This window comes from Rhamphochromis sp. 'chilingali' (genome assembly GCF_963969265.1).
Source record: "Rhamphochromis sp. 'chilingali' genome assembly, chromosome: 16".
Lineage (NCBI taxonomy): Eukaryota > Metazoa > Chordata > Actinopteri > Cichliformes > Cichlidae > Rhamphochromis > Rhamphochromis sp. 'chilingali'.
The window spans coordinates 31,350,793-31,377,957 of NC_137943.1; the positions used below are offsets into that span (position 1 = coordinate 31,350,793).

Below are 27,165 nucleotides of genomic sequence, written 5' to 3' on the forward strand. Positions count from 1 at the left end.
GAGCTTCGTTTGGTTCTTTTCATTAGTTGGTATTATTGAAAAACCAGCTGAACTCCTGGTATTGTCAGAATTCATTCACAATATGCACACAGTCAGGATCAGGCAATGAAAACTAATTATTAAAATGATCATTTTCGTTCATTGGCTTCAAATGTGAAAGTTTAGTGTGTCCTTTACCTGGTGGTGTGTAGGCGTCCATGGAGCTCTGGACCACAAGCGACCGCCTCTTCGAAGGCATCGGCACCGCCATCTTTCTTTCTTTGTGCTTTGCCAGGGCTGCCTGCACCGCCTCCGTGTGCACATCTGGAAACATATGCAGGACATATAAAAAGTCTCTGTTAGATCCTTCTCATTCACAGTGATATAATGAATAATCACATAATCAGAGATGTTTTTTAAAACTACACTTCAGTGAGCTAACTCAGTGTTAGCTGTTGAATTCCTTTTTGTCGGCACAAATGAAAATTACTCTGCAGATACTCAAAGGGTGCTTAAGATTTGGTTATCCAAAATAAGAGGTTACTGGTTTCCCCCAGCATTTAATGCTTCTGTATAATACAAAGTGAGAATTGTGAATTTAAAAGCTATACACTATATATTTTTTCCCCCAAACTACTCCTAGACCAACGTACCGTCAAACATCAGGGCTGGAGAGCAGCCGACTGATGTAACTGGGAGAGGATGAATTAATACATATATTATATATGTATTATTATGTATAACTGTAGCAACAGGCTAAATTTACCCCTTCTTAGCATTTAAGTTCCTTAAAAAAAGCATTCTATAATATTTAGTTACATAATATCACATTTAAAAAAGGTTTAACTATGCATCATATGTTATCATGCATGCACTAAGAGCTCTGATGTCCAGTGCAAACATACAAATTAGATGGAGTCCACCCTGCAGCAGCAGCACACAGAGACAGAGCAGCAAACAAGAGCAGGACTATCCTCTGTGTTTCTCTGTGTTTGTGCTGCACGGTTCTCTTTACAACGAGCACCATGTTCCCATTTATTCTCATTCAGTTTACGTGCACAAACATTCCCAGCCTGACAGCAGCTCCCATGAGGCCCTGTGGTTTCTGACTGGATTAGGTGCAGGGCGTGTCGGCGAAGATGTTTCGTAAATTGGTGTTTTTAAGAGTGAGATAGAGTGCTGCATACAGAGCCACAGCTGGGTTTGTTTGAATGGTGCCCACTGCCAAAAAAAGGCAAACGCCACAAACGCCGACACAGAGCAAACGGGCGTTTGGCCCGATAGTGACATATTAAGACATTAGTCAGAACGAACGGGGCTCACAGACGTCCGGTTGTTTGGCTTGTGGATGTGCTTATATAAGGGGAACAGAGGTAATTTAAATCTCAAGTGCACATTTATTGTCTCCCGGTTGACTGAGTGTGACTGTGCAGTGTGTGAAAGCGAGCATGTGGCATTTAAAGGTGCTCACATGGCTCTTCTTTTTCAGTTCACTGGGTTAAACGGGTTTTGTCAGGATTTATTATGCATCAGATCAAACTTTAATAGCTTCAATTCTCCAACAGCTTGTAGGGACATAATAATAAAGTAAGCCCAGTTCCACCACCTGTCAAGGAATTCAAGCTTTACAACACCACATTGTTTCTTTTCTTATTGGTTTCCTGTCTATCTGTATTACCATCGCTTGATGTCAGTAGAACAAATTCCTACAAATTACTTTTGAATAAGACGCCACTGAAAAGATTGAAATCCTGAGTTAATCCTGTATTAATCTTTAGTCAACACCAGATGGAACGAAACTGAACCGCATCTTACAAGAGCTGTGGAAGATTTGTCAGGAGCTCATTGCATAGATGTAAAGCAAACACTGGATTTGTTGTAGCTCGTTCTGCATGTAGCAAGAAGACTCAAGATATCAACGAAGATGTGGTTTTCCTGATGTCTGAGAAAGTCATCAGAGCTGGTAGCAAAATACTTCAAGACCTTCAGAGGCCAAAATCTATCCAAAAACCACCAAACACTAATCAGTTTTGCCTGATCTGAAATACAAGTACATGTATTTGCATAAAAGAAGTAATATGAAGTATTAAGTTATAGCAATTATTAAACCTGATTTCATCAATGATATTTAAATTTATTCAGTCAAGAACTGATGGAGCACCTCTTCAACCTGAGCCTGAGGTTGGGAAGAGTCCCACAGCTCTGGAAAACCTCCTGTGTTGTACCAGTGCCAAAGACTTCACGCCCCAAGGACCTCAACAGCTACAGGCCGGTGGCTCTGACATCCCACCTGATGAAGACCTTGGAGTGGAGCGGTTGGTCCTGGCTCAGCTTCGGCGCCTAATAAGCTCATCACTGGACCCACTTCAGTTTGCCTACCAGCCTGGCATTGGAGCGGATGATGCCGTCATTCACCTCCTACATCGTTCCCTCGCTCACCTGGAGACCGCTGGAAGCACTGTGAGAATCATGTTCTTTGATTTCTCCAGTGCCTTCAACACCATTCTTCCCTCGGTTCTAAAGGACAAGCTGGTGAACTCTGGAGTGGACCATCACCTCACTACCTGGATCCTGGACTACCTCACCGACCGACCACAGTATGTGAGGACTCAGGGCTGTGTGTCGGACAGGGTCGTCTGCAGTACGGGGGCCCCACAGGGAACGGTTCTGGCTCCGTTCCTCTTCACCATCTACACTGCAGACTTCTCCCACAATTCCACCCAGTGCTTCCTGCAGAAGTTCTCTGATGACTCTGCAATAGTCGGCCTCATCACTGATGGGGACGACAAGGAGTACAGAGGACTGACTCAAGACTTTGTGGACTGGTGCCAGCTGAACTACCTCCAGATCAACGCCAGTAAAACCAAGGAGCTGGTGGTAGACTTCCGCAGGCACAAGCATTCTCCACTGCAACCACTGAACATCCAGGGTATGGACATTGAGGCTGTGGACAGCTACAGGTACCTTGGTGTTCATCTGAACAATAGACTGGACTGGACTCATAACTCAGACGCCCTCTACAGGAAAGGGCAGAGCAGGCTGTACCTGCTGCGGAGACTCAGGTCGTTTGGGGTGGAGGGCCCACTCCTGAAGACCTTCTATGACTCTGTGGTGGCTTCTGCTATCTTTTATGGCGTGGTCTGCTGGGGCGGTGCATCTCTGCTGGGGACAGGAAGAGACTGAACAGGGTGATCCGAAGGGCCAGCTCTGTTCTAGGATGCCCTCTGGACCCAGTGGAGGTGGTGAGTGACAGGAGAACGGCGGCTAAGCTGTCATCCCTGTTGGACAACGTCTCCCACCCCATGCAGCAGACTGTGACAGCACTGAGCAGCTCCTTCAGTGGGAGACTGCGGCACCCACGGTGTGGGACGGAGAGATTTCGCAGGTCTTTCCTCCCCACTGCTGTCAGACTCCATAATAAAGACTTTAACTGATCAAGCACACACATCCATACATGTGCAATAATACTAAGTGCAATAATCCTTTCTGTCATCGTTGTATTTTTACTCAGTTGTATATAGTATTTGTATTTGTATTCTATTTTTATCTTATTGTATATTTATTTTATTTTATTCTACTGTATATAGTATTTTATTTTATTCTATTCTGTACAGTTGTGTACTGTATTTATTCTTATTGTATTCTAATTTTTGCCTCATAACTTTTGCACTGTCCACTTCCTGCTGTGACAAAACAAATTTCCCACGTGTGGGACTAATAAAGGTTATCTTATCTTAACTCCAAATTATAATCAGTCGACTTTACTGGAAGAAGCTGGGAAGTCCTTCAGTTTAAATCTACCTTTCACTTCTCTAACAGTCGTGAACAAATATTTCTCTGTGATTGATGACATCATAACTATTTTTCAATTAACCTGGTCTGTGTGAGGGGAAACAATGAGGCATATTTGAAAGATAACAGGGACACAACTAAATGCCAACAAGGTCAGAGGTCAAAACCTGCCTCTCACCTGATCGGTAACGTTCGTCTCTGGAGCCAGAAGACCGTCGGCGGTGGTAGCGGGAGGACGACGACGGGGTGACGGGTGTTCTCCTCTCCTGGCCCATGGACGGATCCATTCCTAAGGCACAGGGATGCTGATTAAAATTGTATCTAATGACATAAACAATCATCACATTACATTTTGGCGAGAGATCTCAAGGCACCTGGTGTTTTGCATGCTCGCTGACTGACAAGGATTAATGAGAAGCAGCTATTAACAAATGGAAGCCTGGTAATAAACTTGATTACACCTGCTACCACCAGCCCAAATGTCAGCTGTGAAAAAGTCTATCAAGGTGATTCTCTCCACTGTTGGTCACAAACAAATATTCATGAGTGGTTGGAATATTGTTTTAAAAATAGTCATAACCCGAGAACACATGAAACACCATCAGCCACAGACTGGCCTCCCCAGAGCAGAGAAAGCGGCCGATTCATGGAGACTACTTCAAGAAAGGAAAAGAAGGTTTGTCTACAAGATTTCAGGCTGTGTTGAAGAATAAAAGTGGTCAAAAAATATTGACTTTGACCTTGTATAAAACACTGATTTTGTCTTATATACTGTATTCCCATGAATGTTTGCACAGTTCAATAAATCGCTACTCCCATTTCTTTTCGAGAAATGGCAGGTGGCTCAAGACTTTTGCACAGTAAGCAAAATATGTCGTCTCAGTCGACACAACAATTTGTGATTCAAAAAGTAAGAGTCCTCAGATGTAAATCATCACACTTACTTTAAGCAAGACTGGCTTTAGTTATTCTATCACAACACAGTTATTAGTCTCCTAAAGAAAATCTGTATCAGAAATCAGAAAAAACTAGAAGCATTTTAAACTTCTAAATCTAAAACATACACAACAGATCAGTCTTGGTTCACACTTGTGCACACACACATATCTTTAAGCATGCACAAACACACTCACTCAGAAAAACAACCTCCCTACACAGCAATCAATAAGTCTGATGATAATAACCACCCTGTTACTGACAGCTACAACCGATCCACAGCCGGTGATCTATGACCATCTATCTCAGCTTCATACTTCTACCCTCGTCTGTCTTCATTAGAGCTCTCAGCGTGGCTCAGAGTGCCGCTGTTGCTCAGGCGAAAAGCTAAAAGTTGATTAGCCAATCATTAACGACTACCAGGAAGCACAGGAATAAACGACAGATCTGGAAAACACCTCGCCTTCTTGTTTCCTCTGGGGAACCGAGAAGGATGGATTTCCCTTTCTCCCGATTCAGTCAACTAGCTCTTTGTCCTGCTTCCTTTCCTTATACTCGTTCTGCACACAGACTGCACAGCTGTCTATTTGGCTGCTAAAAACAGGCTATACAACTGTTCAACAGGCTGTTTTATAACGCCAAACCTGTTACATATACAATAACGGAAAAGCTCAAAAATGCAAACCAAAAACGAACTGAAGCTCAGGATTCAGAGCAGGTCACCTGCTGATCTGAAGGTTGGTGCTTCGATCCCCATCTGCTCAAGTCTGTCTGCAAAGATACTTATAACCCCAAGTTTGCTTTCTGATGCCTCGATCGGAGTTTGAATGTTAGATAGAAAGAACTTACACACGCTAAGCACAAAACAAAGTGTTTATATAAATGTGGAAAGTAGTATGAAGTGCTCAGTTTGAGTAGAAAAGCACTATACAAGAACCAGTCCACATGTATATTTATACACTGTATGTTGTTATCCTTTCTTTTATAAACAGTTGTTTATGTGCAGGGTGTGGTGTTACATGATGCGTGTCTCTTTAGGTGTTTTCATACACCCATAGTAAAGGTCATCGATGTTGAACCAGTGAGACCATCAACATAACACATTTAATTTATTTTTATTTACACAAATAAGAGATTTGCTGGAAATAAACACTAACACAGTTAAGCTTCTTTGTCCTTTGGCTGGTTGAGAAAGATATGAGGGGGAAAAAAGCCAAATAAAGGAACAACACTGCACATCATCCTGTGCCAACACCAACATGGTTAATGCTGATTACAGCAATCATAATTTTTTTTTAAAAAGCTCAGGAAGCAATATAATTAAAAAAAGAAACCAAGTATACTATATGTGGTTTTTTCACTTTCAGGAAATTACATAATGTGCTCTTACAGAAAATGCCCTCTCCTTACTGGCATCTAATGCAACAAATGTTTTGCATGCTTGAAGCACGACACAGAAGGACTGACAACCGTAATGTGCTGTGAGAAAGTAACTTTTATAGACCACAGACAGATCACAACTGTGCCTTTGCTATATGCACAATATTGAATGTGCATACATTCATTGAAGTCAGCAGAATAACTACATAAAGAAAATATTCATATTACACCAAATGTATAAATTTGTACGAAATTACTTTATTTCCTCTCAGAAAATGTATTTAAAAGTATTACAGCAAATGCGAATAGATAAATGTAAACATAGGAGGACATTCATGAGGCATCGTACAATGTTTACAAAGTAGAAGTGGTTACAACTCTGTCAGTAGTTACAGGTTTTCTGAAATCAGAGCTCTGCAGTTGATAGGTGTTTTCTAGCTCCCACACCAAAGTGCTAAACATCAAACCTGATCGCGCCTGACCCGCCTACTTGAGCTTGCACAGCTCAGCGGCGGCTCCTTCTGAAAGCCAAAGTCCGATACGGAGCGGCTGAGTGAACTTCGTCATGACTTTGTGGAGGAGTTTTACGGTATCGGTGACACTGTAGAAGGACAAAACACCTGCACTGTGATCCAGGTACACTCCCACCCTGGAGGACCAGGTACCTGGGATCGGGGTTCTAATGTTGTTATACTTGAATTCGTAGCTATTTTTGAAACAGTCTAAAGCCCAAGACTTGTCATTGTTCCCAAACACGCATTCAGCGAAGCTCCCCGTTCTGCCGATACTCTTGTATGAGACTGCTACTAAAACGCCTTTCCCGCTCCTCTCCACCTCCAGGTAGTGGCGTCCAGCAGATCCCTCTGCCGTTCAGCCCTTTCTGCTGCGGCTGAGACTTTGATATGACCTTTATGATCGTCTTTGGAACAGAGATAACAGATGCAGTGCTGATCAGTGCGACAGAACAACTTCATCACCTCTTGATGGCGAGAGCAGATGTTTTCCTGAAGACTTGCACTTGCTTCCACAAGCCTGTGTTTCCTCAAGGGAGGTATATCATAGTGAGGCTGGAGGTGCGCCTCACAATATGAAGCCAAACACTGCAGACAGGACTTGGAGGCTTTCGTTTCGTTCAAAAAGCAATTTGTAGTTCCTGTAAAGTCTGATTTTTCAGGTCTGAGGTGTTAACCAGAATTACACAATGCGTACATTTTTACATCGCTTTCACTGTAATTCATAGTTATTCCGGTTACCCGTCACAAATATAAACATATCCTGCTTTCAGAAACAATATGCCAGTGACAAAAACCTTGGTATGACACAGATAATCAGTTTACTGTGGTGTGTAAGCACCAATAGTCATATGCCTAAATAGTCACAGAGCATAGTGGCTGATAGGCAATCAGTATATACCTGTAGATAATCACAAAGAGTGTGATGATGTGATAAACGTGAATATACAGGCTTGTAAAAGCAGGTCAGTTTGCCAAGTCATGAAACAGGAGAAGACTTGTTGGCATGTAACCGCAGCTATTTTTAGAAACTCTAACCGTAGTCATCATGTGAAGGAAAATGTTTTGGAGAACTCGGGGGAATTCTTACAACTCTGGCAAAAGTCGACAGGGCTGTCAGAAACTTCTGTTGCTAGCTCAAACAAACATAAGGACATTTTATAATCTGGGCCATGAAAGGGCCAAACAAGTTATTCATTTGTTCAAAGAACCACAGAAGTCTCATGAAAGTTTGCCCAACCATTTCGACGGTGCTTTGTAGACTTGGAAAAGGCTTGCGACTGGGACAAACTAGCTATTATACGGGGAAAATGTTTAAAACACCAATTTGAAGCAGCTGGAAAATGGGTCCACACTCGGTTTACTTAGGCCTGGTCGCTGCAGAGGTCGTGGCCTCGTCTTTCCAAGTTAGAGTAAGATGCAGCTGGAGACTGGTGTTTAACTCTAATCTAATTGAGCTTTAAGCTACATTTATCAGTTTACAGTACTGTTCCTACCAAGGTCCGTGGTTATAGTCAAAACCGGCTTTATAAATAACCATTATCACATTATTATTATTATTATCTTTTCCACAGAGGTTTTAGGCCCTCTGTTAGAGATGAGCTGAGTAACTTTTATATAGTTGAGATTTGGAAATGGACCATGAACACCTTGGTCTAAAAGTATTCTGTGCACAGTAACAAGCCAGCCGACAGTTTAGTTTAAGTATCCTAGAATTTTACCAAAATCCACATTTACAAGTACTTTCAAGTAATCAAATTGGAAATTCTAATAATGATTGATTCAAATCATCATGGGTTTAAAAATAGTTTTTTATTGGCTGGTGAAATTAATCCTTGAAGACAGTTTATGTTTCAAATTTCTTTTTAAAAAACCCTAGAAGTTATCTTACTGACCCCAAATCAGTGCTCTGAGTCTACAGCTGTACACTAGAGTTCACTTAAAGTAAATGCAAGAGAAGGAAAGTTTTTCATTTTCTATTTTTTCTATTTTGGCTGAATGTAATGACATCAAAGTGGTAAATTCTCAGTACTGGAGGGAAAAGGAGAATCAAACTATATCACCCTGACTCCATACAAAGCAGTGCGGATTAAAGCTGAAATACACCACGGGGAAGGAAACTGTGCTGGTGTGTGTGTGCTTGTTACAGAAGGAGAAAAGGAGTATTGTGTTGTTAAGTGTGTTCTAGAGAGGGTCTGAAAAATGGGAAAAAGGGGTTATTGTGTGTGTGTGTGTGTGTGTGTGTGTGTGTGTGTGTGTGTGTGTGTGTGTGTGTGTGTGTGTGTGCACAAGAAGAGTACATTACAGGACTGAAAGGAATGAGGAGTGCTGGATTCATGCTGGGTTGTTCTTGTATTACTCATCCTGCATGGACTCAGATGCCTTTCACTGCCAACCTGGTTTGTCAATAGGTTACGGTTAGAGTTAAGGTTAGGGTTAAGGTTAGGTGGGTAGAGACTGTAGTTACAGTTCAGGTAAGGCTCCAGGAAATCAGTGTTAGTTGGTGAAATGTTCTTAGAAGTGATTTAAACGTGAATGTGTTAGCGGCCAAGCAACACAAGGAGGAGTGTGTGTCATCTGCCCCCCTCCCAGAGAACTGGGGACGACCCCCCGCTGGGTCTGGATGTGAATACCACACATTCTCTCCATCCCACACTCCTCATTCCATCCCACACTCCTCATTCCATCCCATAATGCACTTCCTGCCATTCTCCTTGCCTATGAGTACATATGCTTGTTCTCTCACACACACACACACACACACACACACACACACACACACACACACACACACACACACACACACACACACACACACACACACACACACCAGTATCTACTAGTTATAGCTTTGGCAGAGCCAGTGTGTCTGCTGGTTTTCACTTCAGTCCCATCCTTCACAGTCATTCTGAAAACAAACCCCTACTATCAGTCTGTTAGACGAAACACTGAAATAAAGTTAAATGTGTATCTTCTTACGAGGACCTTCAACAAAACAAAGGCACGATCAGCTCTGCCTTACTTGTGAAAATCTCTGTGATGACAAAGCTGCCCAAAATGGGATTTACTGTGTGTCCTGTTAAACATCGACAAGGAGAGAAAAAAGTGCCGTATTCAGCCAAAGACAAAAGAAGGTTTCATGATGCACACACACACACTCGTTTTCATATCTTAGTGAGGACATCTTACCCTAACCATCAATAATCCTACCCCTCAGCCTAAACCATAACCTAACTGTAACCCTGACACCAAAACTGAGCCTCAAACTCGTGGGAACGGGCGTTTTGTCCCCATCAGTGACTGTTGGTCACAAAGATGTCTAAACGTGCACACAGAGTAGCTCAGATGTGTGCGCTTCACTCCCCTGAGTGCAGTCTGAAAGGACAGAATCAAAAGAACCCACAACGATGGATCCATCGTGGAAAAGCTGTCACTGCTTTATTGGAAGGTCGGCCCTCATCCACGCTGATCAAATGGGAAGACCCGGACACTCTCAGACATGCACAACATTTTAAGAGACTGAAGTGTCACTGGAGACCAGCAGACACACTGGCTCTACAAAAGCTATTACTGGGAGCTGTTATTAATGAGAGGCTGAGCCTTCAGCTATCGGGCTCCCCCCTCCTGCAAAACCAGCTCCTAGTTTGGATTCGGGAGACAGACACGCTCTCTAGTTTTAGGATTACACTCCAAACTTTCCTTTTTAATAAAGCTTACAGTGAGGGCTGCTGACCTTGGACCATCCTTCAGTTATGCTGCTGTTGCTTGTATTTCTTCTCCACTGGTCTCTTTTCACTCCCCAAATGTTTATACATCATTAAATTGTGTCTGTTATCGCCCTCTCTTTTACGCTGCTGTGTTTGTGTGAGACTGGGAGAGAGAACAACATGGTCGGGGTATCAAATAATGAGGTCAGTGTACGTACAAGTAATCCTTGAAGATTAGGCTCAAGATTAATCTAAACACTCAGTTTCAGACAAGTTTTTCTCGCCTTGCCTCTGAACGATACCAGCTATCATCATCTCAGACAAAGCTCTGGCTGTGAGCACAGAAGCCCCGCCCACTAGCTATTCAAATATTCTGTTTATGAGGAGCAGCCAATCAGAACAGCTGGACTAATAAATAAGGATTATTTTGAACTGTGAATCATGCAAAGCTACTATAGTTTAAAACAGCACAGTGTGTGTGAGTGAGCAGTTCAGTTAAAAGGGCAGGATGAAGCTTTAAAGAACAGCCTGCTTTACCTGGTGCTTGAGGTAAGTAGGCTCCAATCAGCTTGGATCGCTTCTTCTCATAGCCCTTCTGTGTGATGTCACCTGCCATAGAGAGAAAGACAGAGCAAATTTTACTTTCCTTATTCTCATACAGCAATACCCAGCGAGAGAGCCAAAGTCAGTGTTAAGTAAAACATGGATGATCAATGTTTTCTAAACTTTACTTCAAGATTCAGAGATCATTAAAGCTGCACTGGGCATGCAGGTTTTTATGTTTTTTTAGATAAATGTTCACTGTTCCAGCTCCTACAAGCATAATTTAAAAAAACAATGACAAATTAACAATAAGACTGCAATGAACTGAATACATTTCCCCTGAAAAAGCAAAACAATTTAAGGTACTACAGCATTTAGAGAGATCACGGTATGCTTATCGCTTGCTTACGACCAGATGATTCTGTTTGAATGAATGTGAATGTGCATAAATGAGGAACTCAAAGCACTGCAGGTGCAGCTGATTCACCTTTCACAGTGCGACAAACCACCTCAAAGCTTGCTGACCGATCTCCCCGAGCGATAAATCAAACCTCGCTACGGTACCATCAGCAGATTTCCACGCAGCACAAAGCACATCTGAATCCAATAGCACTTTTATAAACGATTCCCAGCATTGGGTTTTAACCTCCGGGGACTGTCAGATCACCAGGAGGGGAGGGGCTGCTGCATTTCAAAAGAAAGTTAAGAAGAGAGAGCCAGAAAATTTGGGGGTGAATCACTGCAAAGTAAATATGCGACTGCTGAGTATAAACACACAACAGACCAAATGAGTGTGACCCCACCCCTAATTATACTCCAAGTAAATGTAGCTGGAAAAAACAAAGTAACAATTTCAGAGAAAGGCAGAAAGCCACAGAGTGAAGGATTATGGGAATTAGAGTTTTAAGAACCAACACGGGCCCCAGATTACAATATGCATTTATATTAATATTTATATAGAGGTAAATATATTATATATACACTGATAAACAGTAAATACAATATAGTCTTTATTCTATTTCTAATTCTACTCTATTTCAAATAAAGTTACAGTATGAAAGCTGGAGAGTCTGAGGAGGTTTTGTAGTTTGTGAAATGCTGAATGGTAGTGACTGAGGGAGAGTCAATGAGCCAACAAGTCATTATTGTATAAATGTATTTGGTGGAGACACTTGGATGTGCGTCTATGGGAGCTGAGGCCAGCTGATGTTCTTTATATTGTTTTTGATATTTGTTTCCATTTTCTTAAGCATCAGTTTTAAATATGCACTGAATATGTGCTAATTTACAAAAACCTGAAGATTTCATTTAGCTGACATATTAGAATCAAACGGTTTTACCCTATAAACAAAAAACTATGTCAACAGCCAGAAAGAGTCGGTTTCCATCGCGCTGTTTGGGATAAAAGACTTTGTAAATCCGGTTCTGAATCAAGCTTACTAGTTGATAACTTTTACAAGAAAAACGATTTTGTTGTCTTGTTAGTTTTCTGAAATATTATGTTCAATATTGAAAATGAAGCAGTATCTATCAAACGTGTAGAAACAAGCAACAAAATTCAGTGAAATAAAACCTAAATGTGTATTTTGGAGATTTTCTTTCCACTAGTCTGCAAGAAGCCATGTTATACAAGCAAAATAGCAAGTGGATGAAAAATGCATGTGTTTGCCTGAGGTGAATCAACTTAAAATATGATAAAATGTTTTTACGGGATGCAAACGTCTAATTAAAATATTTGCTTTATGCATGACAAGCAGGCTCTCTACGAGTCTGCAGAGTCCACGTGACTTGATGAATTGTAGGTCCAGACAGTTTTTGGTGCTTGCAGACTTCAGAGGAATTTTCCAGTTAGGTCTGTGTGTGCAGTTGCAGGGACATTTGGATTCAACATGTTCGGAGCAAAGAGGACGGAGAGGACCGGAAGGGCTGGAGAATAGATTCAGGATGAACTTCCACAACAAACTTGTGCGCGTACCGTTTGTACATTCTGTGGGATATAAAAAAGGAGCATCGCAGCAGTGTTTGACAAGCAAGTTTGTCTCGGTGATGTTACACACTTCTTACAGTGTGTGGCTTTTTGTTAATTAAATGCTCATGTTCAATGTGCTTCGTGGTTTTAGAAAGCAGGTCACAGAACACATGTTTTCTAAGGCACGATAACAAAAATAATTACACCCATCTCCATATTTTGTTACATTTGGGCTCCACTACAGCAGCTGTATGAGAATCACAGTCCAAAATAATCCGCATTTGTCCGATACGGGGCCCTGGTGAACCCCTGATTGGCTAACACTCACAAGCAGAAGGTTTGAACAGCGAGTGGGTGGGGCTTCTGTGCTCACATCAAATGAACACATCTGCTCGCAGTGATATGATGCAGAGCCAGTGGTTCTCACATCAGTGAGTGGATGTCACGGTGGGACTGGATGACCCCCCCATACTTTCTGAGCCACGGGTGCACCGAGGGGAAAAAACTCAAACTGGCCGTTTAAAGCAGTGTGAAGCTGAGATTCTCACTCTTTTTGACTGTGTTTAGTATGAACATCCACTCTTTTAAACCAATCAGGGTAGAAAAGTCACAGTCCCTGCTTTAAATGCAGGACTCTAAAAATACCAAACATTCTTCGTGCAGACTAAATGCTCTGCTATTTACATATTCTGAATTTCTGTGACGACTGTAGCTGCCGAATGATCAGCTGCGGAGCAATTTCAGGATTTCTCTGCCTGGAGGATGTCTGAGTAAAAATTAATAATTTAAAAAAAAAAAAATCGGGTGAGTGTGCTTCCCAAGCAGCGAGCGACGCACGAAGCAGACCTGAGTGACGCTAAACCTGCAGAGGATTTGTCGAACACAGAAAAAGCGGTTTGCGTGGCTGACTTGACAAATCCTTCTTAAACGCACAAACATGTGAGTAACTGGCTGGGATCAAGAAACCGGCTGTGGGCACAGACGTGATCTGCGATGATGTCAGCACAATGTATGTGTGTGTGAGAGAGATTTCAGTAGCATGAAGGCACATGGCAATAATTATCATCTCTGGCAGGGGATCCAACTACCCTGCTGAGAGAGAGGAACTGGAAAATACACTGAGGGAGGTGAAGACGTGTGGGTAAACAGAGGAGGTCTGACCTTGTCTTTTAGATATTGACTTGTTGAGGAGGTGACACACAAACACTCAGTTAGCATGTTCTTGATTTAATTGGAGTTTTATCAGCAAAGCGGAGACCGAGTGAAATGAACATGTCAGTCAGCTCTGTGTTAAAAATCATCCACCCAGTCGGACAGGCGGTCCATCAGCCTGTCAGTCACTCTGTCAGGCACAGAGTCAAACACACTGTGGCTGTATATTAAACTACCGCAAGATAAATGCTGTCTAATGCAATCAGGTTTTGTATAAACAGTGCATTCATGCAACTTTCCACGTTACTGCAGGTTTACACGCGGAAAATAAGAAAGACTTGCCAGGCTTTTAGGATCATGCCCAGGAAGGGGCCGCCATTGCTGCCAGCGCCGTTTTAGTCAAGAAGGAAGTGACGGGTTGGAATACTCACGCTTTTTCCTAAACGTATAACAAACCACATCAAAAAAATCTGTGAAGACAACGTTGGATTTGAAACCAAGCCCAGTGATGAATAACAAGCAGGAACATATTAAATAAAATAGATACAAACCATACACACATAAAAAACAGTCATAAGCCTCATAATAAAACACGTACTTTTGCTTATGAACACAGCTGAGACACTAAAATGTGCCTGTGAAAGAAGCTGAATGTGATTCTTTTGATTACAACAATAAAATAAAAAGTTTTCACAGAGTTATAATGGCTGCTGTGACTCAGTTTTCCGGGGAAATACAGAATTTTTTCACCTCTCTGAGCCTTTTTAAAGTAGGTCAGAAATGAAAAAGATGAGACACCAAGGATTAAAAAGGACAGGTAGTAATAATGAGATAAGTTTTTGTCATGAAGTCTATAAAACACCATAAAACACAAGAAACTATGCTCATCCTCAACCAGCAGTTGGTGCTGTTCAGCACCAAAACACACTGAATTTAGAGTCAAGTATCATATTACTCTGAAACTATGTTACTGATTTTGTGAGGATTAAAGTTATTTTTCTGCAAGCTAGTGCTCGTGCAGGAAACCTGTGCATGCAAGTACAGTATACAGAGCAGGTCAAAGGTCAGGGCACACACTCAAACTGTGTTTACAACAGTTTCAGTTAATAAGTTGATATTTTGCCATATTTTCTCTTCCAATTAAGTTCATCTAAGCTGGAGGATTATTTCTAGCCTCTCCCTCGATCTTAGGCGTTTGACTTGATGAGAGGTATACTCGTATGACAAACTGAAACAGAAACTTCCAAAGCAAGATCAAAAGCGAATGAGAGGTCCTCCTCCTTTCTCAGACTGGGGTGAGGAATAAAGAAGCAGATGATGAGGATGGAGGGATGAGGATCTTTAAATAGGCACAGGGGAAGGAAGGATGACTCAGGCTCTGCTATTCTGTAACTTCTTCCCTCCGTCTCACTGTCCGTCTATTTCAGTTAGAACAAAATGGATTTAGGGTGATGTTTTCACAGGTCAGAGTGAGGTGGTGTAAGCCCCGAGAGCTTAAACTGTCTCCAAACACAAACAGACACAAAGAGCTTCACATTTAGCTCGAGTGAGTCAAAAATCTAAAAGGCTAAACACAGACGAGAAAGAAGCAATCAATCCTTCAGTTCATTAAAAACCAAAACAATAAACTGGACAATCAAAAAAGAAAAATCCAGATTTTATGAATTTGCTGATTTATTGCTTTTCTTTAATGATGATGTGAAAAATGAACAACAGAATTAGAGCTCTGGAAACCAAAACCATATCTGAAAAAGAAACCTCCACAGTTTTGCAGAACACATCTCTGGAAATGTTTATGACCACAAGGCGCTCTACCTCCAATCAGAAAGCACAGCGTCATGTTAGAGGGCGAGTACTTCAGCCTGCAGCGTCTTTACACATTCAAGACGCCTAAAGCACCAAGAGCAGAGGACGGCTCAGCACGAGCAGCGCATTGAACAGTTAGCACAGACATGATGACGACTGATCAATGGAATTAAAATGATTTTAAAAACTGGCTGTATGAACTAAACAAAGGCCAAATACACATAAACACAGTAACAGCTTCTGTGCATGGTCAGTCTGGATCTGCACATTTATACTAGCATTATTACTGTCATTATTATTAATGCTACCTCTTGCCAAACAGCACCCATGGCCCAGAATCATCTAAGGGAAAATGAAAGTCTGGGAATCAAACTTTTCTACCACAAGTTTGCTTCTCTACCCTCCAGCCAGAGCAAAGGTAACAGAGGAAAACTAAACCAATTAAAGGACACAGCTAAGAGCACCTGGTATCACTTAATTTGCATCTAGTCCTTTAATCATAAATGTGTACCGTTTACACAGTTGTCACCCTTATCACCAGGCTGTGGTAGAAAGCACTGTTGGACCACACAGCAGGCCTTTTGTTTCCAATGTTTCAGCCCCATGCGAGGGACAAATCCAGCTACAGTCCTGTGTTTGTGTCTGAGTGCTTCAGTGTTTTGAAATATGCATGGAGCAGCATGATGACAGCCGTAAAACCTCACTATAAGCTGCCTATGAATTATTGACACTCAGATATTTACATACTGCTGGAAGCGCCCTCCCCGACTCCCCGCTAGACATCAGACTGGCACGCTCTTAACCCCGACCTTGATGTCAAGCACTTTGAGTGGTCGATGTATAAATCACTCCTTCGCGCACTTGCAGGACAGTGTGGGTGCCACGGAAGTCACCATAGCAACTGATGGGCTAGCATGTTCCACTACGTGTAAAAATCTGTGTGATAGAGTCTGACACGGACCTCGCGCTCACCGCGGAGTTTGCCGTGACTTCTTTAAACACAGCACTCTGGACAGTTTCACTCTGAGGTGGTCTTTCAGTTCCAGTTGAAGGAAATCTTAAAGCTACAGCGTGCAGTTATATTTCAGACAATGTGTTCTTGCAGCTTAGTTTCAACAGTTTGTGTTTGGCCCTTTCCTGTTTCCACACAACAATCGTCCTGCAGAAGAAAGTCAGCTCCATAAAGACATTAAATAACTCCCACAGAGCTCTGACCTCAACCCACACCTTGAAAGGCTGCCCGACACCATCATCCACCACTGCTGCACCTAGTTTCGTCTTACAGGGACCTACAGATTTAGCTGCAAATTACTGCAGTTAAGTTCAGCATCTGGCGGACAAGAAAAATCTATAAAAGCTGATGCTGCTACAGCAGAATTTAACAAAACTATCCCGTTTACGTCAAAAACACTTTTGCTCACGAAAAGCAAAAGTCAAACGTGCTCCGCGTTCAATCGCAGCCTCAGAGAACAACTTTGATCTGCTGAATCACCTTCCTGCGGTGAAAGGATGAGTGCTGCAAGTCAGTTTGTGCAGAAACAGCCAGCTGAGCCTGCATGACCATATACAGTGTGAGACAGAGAGAGCGAGAGAGAGACACCGAGCCATGACAAAAGAAGAGGCTGATATAGAAGAGACGGAAACATGGAAGAGAAACAGAGACCAGGAAAAAACACACGAGAGCGAGAGAGCAGGGAAATAATGACACTGACAAAATAGAAACGGGAAGAGAGGAAGACTGAGCGTGTGTGTGTGTGTGTGTGTGTGTGTGTGTGTGTGTGTGTGTGTGTGTGTGTGTGTATCTATCCAGCACCTAAAAAGGAAACAGTTGATTTTATTGTTTCCACACTGCAACGCTACAGATAACAGACGCGTGAGAGGAAGGAGATAAAAAACTAAAATATGGAATAGATGGAATATTTAGTGTAGAGTAGAACAGGATGAAGTGAACGAGGGGAAAAAAAAGGAAGGATAGAGAAACAATTCTGTCATGTGACCATTGGGGACTAATAAAAAAAGCTTTTTGTTCTCTCTCTCAAACAGAAAGAAGAGTTTCAGAGTACAAGCACAAATGCATAGAACAAAAACGGCAGAAACGCTGCCTGAGGGAAGCAAAGGACACCTACAGGAGGAAGGTGGAGCAGAGGTTGGAGAGGAACAATATGAGGGAGGTCTGGAATGGTGTGAAAACCATCACAGGCCACAACACCAAGAAAAGCACAGTGGGGGGGACTGTGGAGAAGGCAAACGAACTTAACAACTTCTTCAACAGGTTTGACCAGCCCACAACCCCCCCACCCTCATCTTCACTACAGAGTCCAATCCCCACTCTCCTACCTCCCTCGCTTCCCCCCCTTCCTGACACCATGACACCCCCCTCCTCCAATCCCTCTCTCAGCAGCAAGACATCTCCCCCCCTCCCCTCCTCCCAAACATCTCCCAGTGTCACAGTGGATCAGGTCAGGAGACAACTGAGGAAGCTTCGCCCCAGAAAGGCAGCAGGCCCAGACAAGGTGTGTCCTAGGATGCTAAAGGCGTGTGCTGCTGAACTTGGGGAGCCGCTACAACGAGTCTTCAACCTCAGTCTGCGACTGGGGAGAGTGCCCGCCCTATGGAAGACATCCTGCATCGTCCCGGTCCCCAAAAAGAACCGGCCCAATGAGCTGAATGACTTCCGACCGGTGGCACTGACGTCACATCTTATGAAGACTCTAGAGCGGCTCTTCCTCAACCTCCTCCGACCACAGGTACAACATGCCCAGGACCCACTACAGTTTGCATACAAGGCGGGTGTCGGAGTGGAGGATGCCATCCTGTACCTCCTACACAGAGCCCACTCACACCTGGATGGGGGAAAAGGCACGGTCAGGATCCTGTTTCTTGACTTCTCCAGTGCCTTTAATACCATCCGGCCCTGTATGCTTCAGGAAAAACTGAACAGGATGGAGGTGGACCCCTGCCTGGTGGCTTGGATCTCCGACTACCTCACCGACAGACCACAGTACGTCAGGCTGAAGGACATCACGTCTGACACTGTGGTCAGCAGCACAGGAGCACCACAGGGAACTGTGCTGTCCCCTCTTCTCTTCACCCTGTACACCTCTGACTTCTGCTACAACTCTGAATTATGCCACATTCAGAAGTTTGCAGATGACACAGCCATCATGGGGTGTATCTGGGATGATCAGGAAGAGGAGTACAGAAGTCTGGTGAGGAACTTTGTCGCATGGAGTCACACAAACCACCTGCAACTCAACACCTCAAAGACTAAGGAACTGGTTGTGGACTTCGGGAGGTCCAGAGAAGGTCCACTGCCGGTTCAGATAGAGGGGGAGGAGGTGGAGGTGGTCAACAAGTACAAGTACCTCGGGCTGTGGGTGGACAATAAACTGGACTGGTCATGCAACACAGAGCACCTGTATAAAAAAGCCCAAAGCCGACTGTACTTCCTCAGGAGGCTGAGGTCTTTTAACATCTGCAGGAAGCTCCTGAGGATGTTTTACCAGTCAGTGGTTGCTGGAGTACTTTTCTATGCTGTGGTGTGCTGGGGGAGCAGCACAGCAAAGAAGGACTCATCCAGGCTGGAGAAACTGATCAGGAGGGCTAGCTCTGTGGTCGGCATGAAGCTGGACACTCTGGTGACAGTGGCAGAGAAAAGGACATTAAAGAAACTGATGGACATTATGGACAATGCCAGACATCCTCTGCACACGGCCATTAACAACCAGAAGAGTCTGTTCAGTGACAGGTTGCTTCTCCCCAAGACAAGAACTAACAGACTTAAAAACTCCTTTGTCCCACACGCCATCAAACTGTTTAACTCCTCTCTGGAGGGGAGAGGGAGGGGAAACAGGAGGACAAAGGACGGGGGAACAACTAAGCTGTAGTGCCTCTTCACCTCACTGTACAATACCTTTTGTGCAATACTTTTGTTAATAGTCAACAGTGCAATAGACTCAATACTTGAAATGTGCAATTCACTTGTATTTTTATTTTTATTCCTATTTATCCCCTTCGTATATTTTATTTATATTGTCTCTGTATTTATGTGTGTGTGTGTGTGTGTGTGTGTGTGTGTGTGTGTGTGTGTGTGTGTGTGTGTATGTATGTATATATATATATATATATATATATATATATATATATAATATTCTGTAACTCTGTAACTTCTGTCGGTGCTGTGCTTTTTTGGAAATCGAATTTCCCAGAGGAACCCACCCGAGGGATTAATAAAGTTCTATCTAATCTAATCTAATCTAATCTAATCTAAAAGAAAGCAGGAACTTTCATGGAAACTCATAAAACCCATAAGACTAAAAAATTACTCGCCTCATTCAAAACCTCGCTTTAGCCAATCAATAGTGAAGAACAACTCCCAGCAAAAGGCGACACAAGTTTTGGGTAACTTTTGTAAAGTAGAAAAAAATGTGTTAAGTTCAACACCCACGTGATGCTGACTGATTCAAAAAGCTTTCTGATCATCTCAAACGCTGCAAAATGAATCGCCAATCCAATATTCTAGAAGAGCCAACAGGAAGTCGGCCCACTCAGCTGCCGGAAGTGTCATTCGGTCACAAATTACATATTTTGGAAACATTTTATCACAATGGTGCTGCAGAGGGGAAGTCAGAGTCATCAAAGTCATCAGTGCGATCCATCCAACAACTGTGGAAACATCCTCCGAATGCTCCTCTGATGAAATTCATGTTTGTCGTTTTCAGTGACATCACAAGAGGTAATATTATCTGAAGCCAGATTATTTCCACATGTTCAAGGAAAAGCTAACCGTCTGTGTGTGTGTGTCACAACAAGCCTGACAGCAGCAGTTGTAGTAAAAGCAAAATGAAAACAATCGATGCATAAAGATAACATCAATGTTTGGATCTCTGCAAGAATACAAATAAAAAAGCTTGTTGGGTGAAGAGCACCAGCATCATTTACACTGGTGCTCTCTTTCAGAGATGCAGGTTTCAGTGAACTGAACTCACGGCCGCTTAGTCTGAATCTGTTCTGTTAACATTGCAAAACTCCAGCTTATAGAGGGCAAAGTGCAACAACATCAACTTCGATTAACTTCCTTCAAAGAAAGGACCAAAAACTGACCTGGTGGAGCAAAAACAATCAAAACTAATAAATGTTTTATAATTAAATTGGGGCATTTTTATTTGTGCCTGCTTTTGAAAGTTGTTTTTATTTTTTATGAAACGCTGCCAATGGTTATGACTGATGATGGAAGTTAAACACAGAGAAAATCCACACAAACACTCATTAACAACAGTTGGAGGAAACGCCCAAGGGCTCCTCCGGGGATGAAGGCAGGACACACACACACAGACACACACACATTCAGCAGGTGTTTACAGTAACAACATGCTGATTCAGTGCTCACCTCCACACAGGTACAATCACACACACTTTGAGCCTGTGTGTCGGTAACCATTAAAACTTTACATGGTTTTAAACTTGAGTTTTGTCAGCTGAGAAAACAAAACTCTGGGCTGTTTTCATCTGTAAGGAGCTGAGAAAACCATCTCCTTCGACCTGAAAGTCTGGCGGGTGTCAGGCTGCTCCTCTATGATTCTTTGACTTGCTACATTTTACAGTTATGACATTTTCCCCGGACAGCGGCTCTGTGGGAGTTTCTTGGCCCGTTTGTGCCTCGTGATGTTTAAAAGAGTTCGTTTTCCTTCCCTAATAAACAGATTCGACAGCAAAACCTGTAAGCACAGACACAACACCTTCTTCTTCAGTCTGAGGCGGAGACGAAGCACACGTGGCGCAACTTGACGAAGGTGCTACATTAACAAAATTCCTCCTCTGGCCGTCATAAAACTGGAGAAAGGAGCGTGTAACCGTGCTTCCTCGTGGCACATGACAATTACAAATACATGTATGCTGGATTTCAATCAGTGGACGCAGTTTAAAATGATTTATGGTCGTCCTGCGCGCTTGTGGAAAAACAGAGCTAAACTTACTCTAGTGCCAGCAAAACCATTACACGCACAATAAGGAGGACTGGGTGGAAAGTCCCGTTACAGTTTATGTTCGACCGCATGAAACGAGAAAGGAAACGAATGTGTCTGGAACACGTGCCTTCATCGAGTACAGATGGTGTTCACTCGGGCCGAAGCGTCTAACAAATACAAAGTTAATTAAACCGTCGGTGCTGTTGCTAATAAGACGACTATTATAAGACAACTTGCTGCTTCAGTTGGAATCGGCGGCAAAAATGACATCAAAGGCTTTAAACAAATCTCAGGTTCATTTGATACATTTTGTGAGTTTCAGCCAGAATTTGTGCCAGTTTTGTGTATCATTGCAAAAATAAAAACTGTAACCTGCAAAAAGGAAAATGTTTCTATTGAATTCATTATGGTGGAAAATCTCATATGCCAGATGCTGATGCAGATAAAGATGTCAGAGGCATCCAAGGAATCTGATTTGGTGGTTGTATTGCACTCAAGGCATAGACCTGAAACTCGGAGCCAAGAATCTGGGGAATGTCCACAGTGAGTGTGACAAATTTCTAAACTTTTTGCCACAGAGATGACGAGCTGTCCCGGGAATTCAGCGACGGTGCTTTCACCTGTCCTGACCTCCGATTCTATCCTGTACTAACTCAGTACTGATGCAACTCTAGGTGCTTTTAATGGCTCCGTTTCTGCTCTGTGACTGCCACTATCATATAAACAGCTTACTAATGTGGAGTAAGCTTTATTCCAATAGCACCTTTGCAGCTAAACAATTAATATCAGAAGGTGCTGCAAACCCAAAATCAGAGGACAAAGGTTGTTAGGCCTGAGAACCTCAGATACTGTCTCCAGTCTTACAGTTGCATAAATGGCGATCACACCTGTGTCTGACTTGTTGACACATCTCTCTGTTCTGGATTAAAATGGTCAAAGGCCCTGAGACCAAATAGTGTTTCAGCTTCATGTGCAGTAAAACACAGAGTGCAAAGCCTTGATGTCATTAAGGAGAGAGGAGCAGCAACAACAGCAGGCCATCGGCAAAGTGCTCACAGAAGTCTCCCCCATAAAAACACTGTTAGTAACAAAGTCTGTGAGAACAGGAGGTTTTTATTTACCTTAAAAACATCCTGAATGTGTCTCAGAGACGTTCTGCAGAAGATTTCTCAACATTTTCAGAAGAAAACTAAACAGATCTTTGCTGTCCCTGGTTTACGGTTGGTTATCTCGTATTTAATCCCAACTGTCAACAAACCAGTTTATCACTGCTCTTTATCAGCGTGCAATAAGCTGCACCATCAGCTGAAAGAGACTGAAATCAACAGAACAGAAAATGAGTTTGAAGATTGATCAGCCAGATAATAACTAAATATTGATTTGTTCATATTATTTGTTTTATATTATTGTATACCCAGAGTTCTTCCTGCTGTTCAGCTCTTCAAAAAGACTCAACTACAAATAAAGGAAGGGAGACGCAGCACAAAACAAAGCAGCTTCCAGCATAAAGAAATTTGTTTTTAAGTCGGATCCAGCATGAAAACAGAGGTTATGTTGGAGGTGGGTTGTGAAGGGGCTTGCAGATGTACACAAACTTCCTGCAGACTAAAGCAGGGCTTATAATTTCCACTAGGATGCACCTGGGTCATAAACTTTGTATATTATTGTGGACAATTAACATTACAATGCACCAACTACACAGGATTCCCAGGCGATGGACTTCAAGCTGATGTGAAATAACTAACAGGAATGATTACTCAGCCGTCGGGCCTCCAGCTGTCCATGTCTGCAATGGAGTATAATGCAGGCTTAAGATATCTTAAACAGCGTTCCCTCTGGCCTTGCAGAAGGGGATCAGGTTAGCCATCAGCTGATGTGTAGCTGCACTGAGATCAGTCAGCATAGTCGGTCCTAAATCTTACAAGATCGTCTCAGAGGCCTGTGTGAACTACATCTATGCTCAGTTCACCATCTTGTACTCAAATTTAATTATTTTCTAGAGGAAAAAAAGAACATAGCGTGATAAAGAGTTAAAATCAACAATAATCTGAATTCTTTTGACTGCAATAATCACGTAACGATCACTGGATACGCTCACAGCGCTTCTTCAGAGTAAAAACCTGCTCATCTCCTCTATTTGGTTACATCAGCGCCCAGTATTTACATTCTTTGTTTGTCATGAAGCAGGTGCAAAGCCTATCGTACCAGCGACAGAATCAGGGCCAACAGTCCGTATGACGTTATAGGTGCACCGAAGCAAGCTGGCCAGCAGTCACACACGGCGAGGAAAGCTGCAGAGCAGACGCACGGCGCTTTACATCGTCACTGCTGTCTTTGAAAAACGAAAACTTTCAGATCACAGCAAAGTTCATTTTAAAGTTTTACGTGGTTAAAAACACAAAACTCAAACTCCTGCCATTCACCAATGAGAAAAACAAACACCCTGAAGTCAGACATTTATTCCAATTAAGATAATTAGATCAAGAAAATCAGCTTCCACACACACGCAGACACACACACAGCTTTCGTCTACTCACCGAGCATTTCGGTCAGCAAGAATAAAAAACTGACAGCAGCAAACTGAGCTTCATGCTCCGCTCAGACGAGCCGCCGTCCTCGTCTGTGGACCAGTGTGTGGAAACACTGGCTGCTTATTCCCCACTGGCAGCACACACACACTCTCTCTCGCACACACACACACCCATTCAATTAACATGCACACTCAAAGACAAGCAGCTTATTAGTTTTAAGGAGGAAGCAGGTCGACCTTGTCTGCACAGACAAAGGGCTGAAGGTGTCTGCTGACATTCAGCTACTGACGCTGCCTTTTCTTGTCAACATACACACACAGACACACACACACACACACACACACTCTGCAGCTGTGAACTGACAATGACTTCACCGTGTACCCTCCATTTTTAGTCCTGGAAGGAAGAAAACTGCTTTTCACCTGATTTCACAGTATGGACACACACCCCTACCCTGTTGGTACAGTCCAACACTGCCTGCCTAAACATGCTGCCCCATAAACAAATTGGTCTGTTTGTCAGCTGACTTCACAGTGAGGTAAGAGAGGACACACACACACACACACACACACACACACACACACACACACACACACACACACACACACACACACACACACACACACACTCCTGCTGCCGGGTTTTTCCTCACATCTCGAGCCTTCGACCACTCGGGATCCGTAACTTCTCCTGGGGTTACAACGACTGCCAGCACACAGGAGGGGCAACGAAGATTCAATTTTTACTGTAATGATTGGCTCAAATATCTTTATTTTAACTGGAACGAGCTGAATTTCACAGGAAAATCTGAAACAATGATTCACATCCTTTCTTACATGAGAGCACAGTTCAGTATGGTTTGAAAACTGGACGTATTCGACTGTGTCAAAGTGAAAAGCCTGAACTATCAAAAAATGTGATTTTATTTATTTCAGATTTGGGGGTGGGCATTGATTCCTGCATAGGTGGCATCCTTTATAGCACTGAACTCAAATTCAGTGAGCTTTTTCTTTCAAAGGGTTTTTGTAGAAGGCAGACTGCACAACAGATTTTTCACACTTAGGGAAATGGGACTAAATAAAACCCACCGATTCAAAGATTCACAAGTGTGGCCCCAACACTTATAATAGTCTTAAATGTCCCCCTGAAATCTGTCTTATGAGAATTTTTTAGCATTAGCCGCCACATAAAGCAGCCAGCATGGTTCAAAAGTAAAAAGGAGTGCCACCATCAAAACTCAATAAAAAAGCAAATCCAGGGCATCTGTTTGACAGCTGATTCTCTGAAGTGCAGAGCTACAGTGTTAAAATCAGGAATTTTGGCCTCATCTGCTCTTGTATACGAGCGACCACCACCTCTGCTTCAAAGACAAAGATGTTTGTCTTTGAGGGCTTCTCTGCTCATTCCTTTCTGCTTGGGGGGTTCCCCTGGTGTATGCTTGCTGCAAAGAAAATAATACTGGAAAATCCAACATATCTGAATATCCCCACGCTCAAAATAGAGGCCGAAGCCGAGGCACTGTCTACATATTTTCTAAAACGGGACATCATCGTGTGCGATTATCCAGATTTTACAAAACGGGACTTTACAGCTGTAGAATCGCTTTCCATTGAAAAAGCAAACTTAATAAAACCGGAATAATGAAGTCATCATCCAGGAAAACAAATCCTCTGGAGTGACTTCATTTCCTGCAGTTAGACCAAAAACAGAGAGACTGAAGGTTTACGGTCATCTCTGCTGTCCCGAGGGGTCGACTTCTCACAGCGCCGAACTCCAGCAAACTGACCTACATGTCCGAGGAAAGTCCCCCCGCCTGCTCAGGCATCTTGTGACCGGATCGGACCGACTCACTGAGGATGACTTGGGTCACAAGGTCAGCGTTTTTTGTTCTTTTTTCAGTAGATCACCCAGGCTGATCGTCACATGTCCGTTACACTAGATTAAGACACATAATCTGAAACATGCACCCAGCGGATGTTACAAATCAATTTAGAAAAAACCAAAAACACATTTTTGTGTTCAGCATGTCTCAACAATAATACAGATTATTGGATTGGCCCTATAATGGTTTTTTCTTCATTTCTGTCTCTCTGTGACATCACAGTATGACCCTATGAGGCTCAGGCTTCAGGTTGCTCTCAAACTTTATTAAAGGTTGTTTCTGCTCTTGGCTCTGCGTGATGTCAGTGAGATGGGATATCCCTAATATGAGTATCTGCTTTTCTAATCTCGTTTACAAGTGGAAGCAAGTCAGAAGAGAGCTCTCATGAAGGGAGGAAGGAGGTGAAATGACAAGGGGCTGCAGCTACAACTATAACGAAGGAGTCAGTCACATTCACTTTAAGCAGCAAATCAAAGTAAGATTTTAAACACCTAGTGAACAGCTGAACAAGCTGGAGGTCATTTCTGCTTTTTACAGCCGCCATTTAAATGCACTGGCTATGCCGCATGCATGCATTGTGATCGGATTGCAGTACACAAATAAGCGAGCTCGGTCACATCCCAGGTTAAGTAAGTCAGTGTCAACCCTGGACAGGTTTAAAGAAAGACTTGCTTCCCTACAGCTGCTGCCAGCAGCTTCGAGTTAGCAGTAAAAGGTGATGTGAGAGTTTTTTTTTTTTTTAAAGGATGCCAGGTTTAAACAGGTTGTGAGAGCTGTGTGTACAGTGAGAGCGTGCAGGTCCTGCAGCCAGAACAAATTTGCATGCTGTCATGATTCCCTAAATAGAACAGGGAAACACACGGACAAATGTCACGTGGAAGCTGTTTTTACAGTAAGAGAAAATGTTTTTTAAAGACATTTGAGCATAAAGATCTGTGTGTGTGTGTGTGTGTGTGTGTGTGTGTGTGTGTGTGTGTGTGTGTGTGTGTGTGTGTGTGTGTGTGTGTGTG

At 42.9% G+C, this 27,165-nt stretch overlaps 1 protein-coding gene across 8 annotated transcripts in view; it reads right to left on the bottom strand.

Moving 5' to 3' along the window:
* The window catches only part of LOC308412381 (disco-interacting protein 2 homolog C), a gene marked incomplete at its 5' end in the record, with an annotated part of 197,890 nt that overhangs the window by 78,708 nt on the left and 92,017 nt on the right, over window positions 1-27,165 (bottom strand). For 7 of the 8 annotated variants that reach the window (XM_080906695.1, XM_080906694.1, XM_080906692.1 and 4 more), the window contains 3 exons: window positions 178-303; window positions 3,950-4,060; window positions 10,844-10,915. In XM_080906695.1, the coding sequence (XP_080762821.1) occupies window positions 178-303; window positions 3,950-4,060; window positions 10,844-10,915 (309 nt within the window). Of the gene's footprint in view, window positions 1-177; window positions 304-3,949; window positions 4,061-10,843; window positions 10,916-24,279; window positions 24,586-27,165 lie in introns of those variants that run through there. The other variant, XM_080906693.1, reaches the window with a different exon arrangement.